This window comes from Topomyia yanbarensis, chromosome 3, assembly GCF_030247195.1.
Source record: "Topomyia yanbarensis strain Yona2022 chromosome 3, ASM3024719v1, whole genome shotgun sequence".
Lineage (NCBI taxonomy): Eukaryota > Metazoa > Arthropoda > Insecta > Diptera > Culicidae > Topomyia > Topomyia yanbarensis.
The window spans coordinates 239,615,115-239,620,802 of NC_080672.1; the positions used below are offsets into that span (position 1 = coordinate 239,615,115).

The window sequence follows — 5,688 nt, forward strand, 5'->3', positions numbered from 1 at the left end:
CGATCTTTTATATTCATTTATCTTAAAGTACAGATTCTTAAGCAAGTATCTGAAAATCTGTATGTTTATAGATGTTTAAGCAGTAGAAGCAAAGTTGTAGCGCTGTTCCTTTACGTGAGCGTGGCGCGAAACTTTAAACGTAAATAATCCCGAAATCATGTTTTACCAAAAACTTGCAGTGAATAGGATTGCCGAAATATCTATCGGCCGATTCCAATTTTAGTTTTAAATTCTTCGTAACTTATTTGCCGTGTCCTTAAGGGGCCGTCTGGTATAACGGGTAAACAAATTGACTTCTTTTTATTCACTTAATTGTTATCCACAAGAAAATTTACCAAAAATAATGAGAAAACCAAAATACGCGAAATGGTAGGTATGACGAGACATGCATTGCTCTTGAATTAATGTGAATACTTTTCTTTTGAAAGGACAACATCAACAATTGGAGATGGGACTATCTCATTGGATGTTGAAACAACGAAAACTGAATCGTAGTCTCTTCGGCTGTATCGATTGAGTTGTATTTCTGGCAGCCGCGAGGCAACCATACACCAGAGTGTCTACCAGCCATTTTTGGGCCGCTGGCAGGCGTGAGGCAGCCGTCTGGCAGCCAGCCTTGAGCGGGTCTGTATATACAGTAGGTTGGAAGCGAATATTTTAGCTAGTATCCGGGTTGATAGACTGGCCCGAGAATCAGCGTATAAGCAACGGCTACATATTGATCTCGTCTGGGTGTATCACCAAGTCTTCCAGCGCATTGAGATCGTTGTGCCCAGTTGTAGGCAGGGACTCGTTCTCGCAGAGTAACAACCTGGCTTCCAATGCTCGTTTCCAAAAAGAGTATGCACCAACACGTTTCTTATACACGTTAGGTGCACCAAGCTGCGAATTTCTCTTCCAAAATCGAGAGGTGTCTAGTCACACCCGCCAGGAGAAGTGTTGTACCTGTAAAATCAACCAGGACAAGAGAAAAATCAATTATCAGAATATGGTTGAAGGATGCGCACCATAGGTATTTACATTCAATTTAGCAATACAATTCAATTTAGTATTTACATTCAATTTAGCACCGTATTGACTCGGTAGTTGGAGAATTTTGAGCGAACCAAATTCGATACAATCGTGCAATTGTTTTCTTTTCCGCTGCGTCGGATTACGTCTTTATTAAGCAAGAGCAGGTATTGCGCGAATTTGTACTGGCCCTTGCAGCAGGCGATCATCAGACAAGCGTGGCAATAGACCTTTCTCGTCAGACCTAACACCTGTTTTTCTTATTTTTAATCGAAAGATTACACAATTATAAGAACATTTCCGTAAAAATGAGATTTTTAGGAGCTATCATGATTTTTTAATGATTTTTTAAAATTTGAAATATGCAAGAATGTTGAATATTTTTTTCACCTCAGCAAGAATGGTGGGACTTAAAATGTGCGTTTGGGCAGCACTGTTTTGAATATTTTCACTTAAGTTCTTGGCAACGCGGTAAATGAAGTGGTGAATCGCAGTACAAAATTCATTAGCAATGTAAACAAACTAAAATGAACCTCTCGTTGTAGAACATTGGATGCATTGGATGAAAATGTTTAACCTCACTTTTTTGACATTTCGCAGAGTTTGTTTACATAGGCTTAGATTTTTTTTTTATTCGACCACAGTATGAGAAACTTGATTTGGTTTACTTTTAAATGCGAATATCTTGTATTAACAAGCTCGCTAGGCTTTCATTTTTATTTGACGTCATTAGGCAATGTTCCATTAAATTTGGCATTTAGATTTTTCTTGTCCACGGTTCGTTGAGGAAAGCGATTTTATTTGTTGCGATCAATTTAACTTGTTTTGTTTTTTTGCTAAATTACAACATTAGCCACAAAACATTTTGATGATCTCTGGTAATTGGTAATCTCTAGTAATCCTTGAAATTATATACATCGCAATATAGGTCCGCACCAGTTGCAGCCGCTCCACCTCGCCGGAATCGAGTTAGCCGATGGTCCAGTCTGCGTCACACTCGGCTGTCGCTGCACCAATGGTAGCTCCCAACCAGGCCTTTGGATTAATTGCTCAAATCGCAGCTACTGCTGGTAGTGTAGCGATCGGCTTCGTCGGTAACACCGTTGGACATGCCCTCATCGGAATGTTCAGCGGTTCCGATTCACAAGAGGCAGCCTCGCTAGGACAGGCTGCCCCGGTATCGGGCGAGGCAAACACTCCGGCAGGACCATGCTCGTGGGAGATCAAGCAAATATCTTGTACACAAGGCCAGGTCGAGTGTGATTCGAAACAATTACCAAGTATAGAAGTCCATATATATAGCGTTCACGTGATACATTTTCCTTAAAGTTGATTGAATAAAAATAGTATAAATGTTGGCCAAATCCTGCAGCACTATAGGATCACAGATAGAGCATTAACACCAACTCACTGTGCTTCGGTGTTTTTTTGCAAACGAACTATCAGGTCTATATTTTTATTTAGTAAATATTTTAATAAATATTAGTTCATTAGGAGTATGACATTTTTATTTTGATGGCGCGGTGAAGTGGTGCTTAAAGTGCGAGTCGTATCTTTAAAATCGATCACTTGAAAGTAGTATAAATAATTATAAATGCGACAACAATAAACTCATAACCTTTTTAATGGTTATTTAGCCATAGGTAACGAGGAAATCGGTATGTTTTATTCATGTACAACAAAAAATACTCAGCAATAATGTAACTTATTATTAATTGTTACGTAGTATAAATGATTATAAAATGCGATAACATAAGCTCATAACCTTTCTAATGGTTATTTAGCCATACTGCCGTGATACGCATAACTGTCCCATCTGCATAGGAAACCCAAATGGGACTGTTATGCGGATCACGGCAGCATAGGTAACGAGACAATCGGTATGTTTTATTCATGTACAACAAAAATTACTCAGCAAAAATTTAATTTATTATTAATTGTTACGCGTGATTTTGTCTCCAGTGATTGGCCAAAATCGGTCGCTTTTAGAATCTGGTGCTCTAAGCATAACTGTCCCATGTTAATAGCGAATCCCATAACACATGGAACAGTATAGCGACCATACAGCTGCAACAGCGAATTTAGCATTGACATCAATATAACCAGGTTGGTTGCAAGCAGAAAGAACAATACTAGCTGGGCTGCTAGCTGTTTGTGCTACTAACACTTGCAGTCTGTCAAATTAACATGATTCTATGATCTAGCTTCAATGACGATGGAATATAGCCGAATCCAAAGCCTAACCCATCAGCGCATTTGATCGTGTAATGGATATTATAAACTCTGAAAGAAATACATTTTATTGTTGTCTGTTTTTGAGGTTAGAACTTTTATACTATTGTGAGAATGGTCCTCAGCAACTATCCTTCCAAATCAAAAACTCGTGCTAGCAATGGCTTCGTTCAGAAGCGTCAGCATCACAAGCGATGAATATGCATGACTGACGGTCATGGTGTTGAGCGGCTGACCCTGAAATCTATCCCAAAACCGTATTCGTTCGTTCAGTCCGAGCGATATTGCGTAACTCGGGGAACAGGCAAGTACGACGTCATGTCGTCATGGGCTTCAATTTTGTACATACAGGCACCTATAAATAACCAATCAATTTAATTATGTAGATTTAGGCCATACCGTAAATTTGGCTGACATACCCCGTATCAAGTCCCACACACATAGCACACCATCCTGGCAACCAGATGCGCCTATCTCGGCCTGCCACTGGTCTATGAAAATACATGTGATAGGACCGCAATGGCCGTTTAGGGTGAACTGCAATAGGTGGCTATCAAGCCGGAACACGTTAACAGTGTGGCCCTGGCTGCCAGTAATGACTGTACCGCCCGCCACTTCCAAACATGTCACCGGTGACCCTGCTGGTGAAACTCCAGGATGCATCGAAGCTCCTCCTCGGATGCGTGATGTTGAGCTGCCGAACCGCTGCGTACGTGGGCTAAAAAGAAAAAGAATTAAGGCACTTGATGACATACTCATTACAGACTGAAAATTAAATGACTTAGAATATACAGTATTTTAAAAGAACAAGTAAAATCTGTCTGCGCCCTAGGTGAGCTTAAAAAATTGCTTGAAACATAGAACTTACTTCGCCCATATGCAGACGTAAATCCCCAATCGATCTGAAAACCTTACGTGTACGTTTCCAGTCTCAGAAAATCGATTCGTTCACTCAACCGTGCGACTATCACTTTGTCACCGGCGAGGTTTATGTTAGTTACCCCATTGTTGTGGTTGTTTTCAGCTTCATATATATCCTGCAATGAAACGTCCGTCAATAGTTGTAATAAAAAACAAATGACTCCAAACAATTTACCTAAAAGTTAACAGTCGTTCCCTCCCAGAACTTTAAACGCCCATCTGCACACTCAATCTCTATGAGATCATCAAAAAAGTCCAGATACCAGATCGGCGAAGTCTGGTAACATTTCTTCCGCGCTGAACTTCCTCCTCCAGGTGGCTGAAAACATTCCCCAGCGCTCATCTGCTCTCGGGGTGGGCAGTTCCGGCATCAGGTGCAAAGCGTCGATAGTTTTAACCGAGTATAGCGTCGAAAAAGGATCGTTTCGCAGCACCTCCAGTTTTAATTCTACTAGATCTTTGCGAATAATTTCAATTAGCAAACTTGCATCCGCCGCGCTAAAAGATTAATCGGGTAATTTTAAAGCTGACACTAAATACTTCGACTTACTTGCATGCCTCTGCATTTTCCGTGGAGGAAGCTGTTTCTCCATATTCGCTTCAGCTCGTTTTTCTTCAGGAGCTATGGACTAGAAGGTTTTTCCGCATTCTCTTTCTCTGGACTGTCAGTCGCCGGTTCTGATTCCTTGTCCTTGGTCATACTCAGATCGCTAACCTATTTTTATTGAAAAGGAAAATTTAAATCCCATGGAACAATGATGGCTCCAAAAATAGTTTAGGTGGTTATGACAAAAAAAACACTTACGAGTGCAGAAATTCCCAGAACCTCCGCCTTTTTGACCCAGTTATCTGCATCGCTTGCCATCGCTTCGACCGGGTACAATGTATGGGAAAACGTCCTGAATCCGAACGGGTACTGTCTCATCGGTGGTTTATGCCTGGCAAATCGCTGAATTTTGCTCAGAACGATCATGTGGAAAAAAAAAAACGATGCCTTTTTTGTCTGCTCACTTCGCTGCCATGAAACCGACGATGAGTCCTTTTTCCAAATGAGTCACACGGTTGGCCCGAGTGAATATGTGCGTGTAGAATACGCTTCCATTATGTTTGTTCTGTAAATCAACAAGGACATCCAGACATGAAAAATAATGTTGCAGGGGGAAGCTTATGGTAAAAACTTACCGAACGAGAAAGTCCTTTCCAAGTATCTTGCTGTTGTGTTTAATGTTGACGGTAACAAAGTCGGAAGCGACTCTGACCTATGAGATTTTTCTGTCCCCGAGCGCTATCAGCGGACACACTACGAATTTAACCGTCAAGTGGCTTTCACTTTTGCTGAGCTGGAAGCGGCCGCTCTGAATCTGTACAGCGACATCCTTTTGAACCACTTCGGATTCATGAACTATACACTATAATTATATTATACAATGGATTTTTTCATAACGTTTACTATTCCCTAAAATCACGAACCGATCCAATGGCTAATGATTGTGTAGAACTAGGGGAAAGTAATAAAAACATGAA

The 5,688-nt window shown here is 40.8% G+C and overlaps 1 protein-coding gene and 2 long non-coding RNA genes across 3 annotated transcripts; 1 reads left to right on the top strand and 2 right to left on the bottom strand.

Moving 5' to 3' along the window:
• Window positions 1-1,987: 1,987 nt before the first annotated feature.
• Window positions 1,988-2,338, top strand: LOC131687803 (hemiasterlin resistant protein 1-like). Its single transcript, XM_058971895.1, has one exon. The coding sequence runs from the start codon at window positions 1,988-1,990 to the stop codon at window positions 2,336-2,338; it is 351 nt and encodes a 116-aa protein (XP_058827878.1).
• A 1,198-nt stretch (window positions 2,339-3,536) lies between these two features.
• On the bottom strand, window positions 3,537-4,321 carry LOC131689543 (uncharacterized). The gene is made up of 3 exons (XR_009305417.1): window positions 4,112-4,321; window positions 3,663-3,961; window positions 3,537-3,598 (listed from the first exon to the last, which is right to left on the bottom strand). It is a non-coding gene; the product is annotated as an uncharacterized LOC131689543 (long non-coding RNA).
• A 96-nt stretch (window positions 4,322-4,417) lies between these two features.
• Window positions 4,418-5,409, bottom strand: LOC131689540 (uncharacterized). Its single transcript, XR_009305415.1, has 4 exons — window positions 5,347-5,409; window positions 4,970-5,276; window positions 4,715-4,879; window positions 4,418-4,662 (listed from the first exon to the last, which is right to left on the bottom strand). It is a non-coding gene; the product is annotated as an uncharacterized LOC131689540 (long non-coding RNA).
• Window positions 5,410-5,688: the final 279 nt, after the last annotated feature.

Coding starts and splice junctions, on each gene's coding strand:
- LOC131687803 (XM_058971895.1), top strand. CDS start 1,988: ATGGTCCAGTCTGCGTCACACTCGGCTGTCGCTGCACCAATGGTAGCT.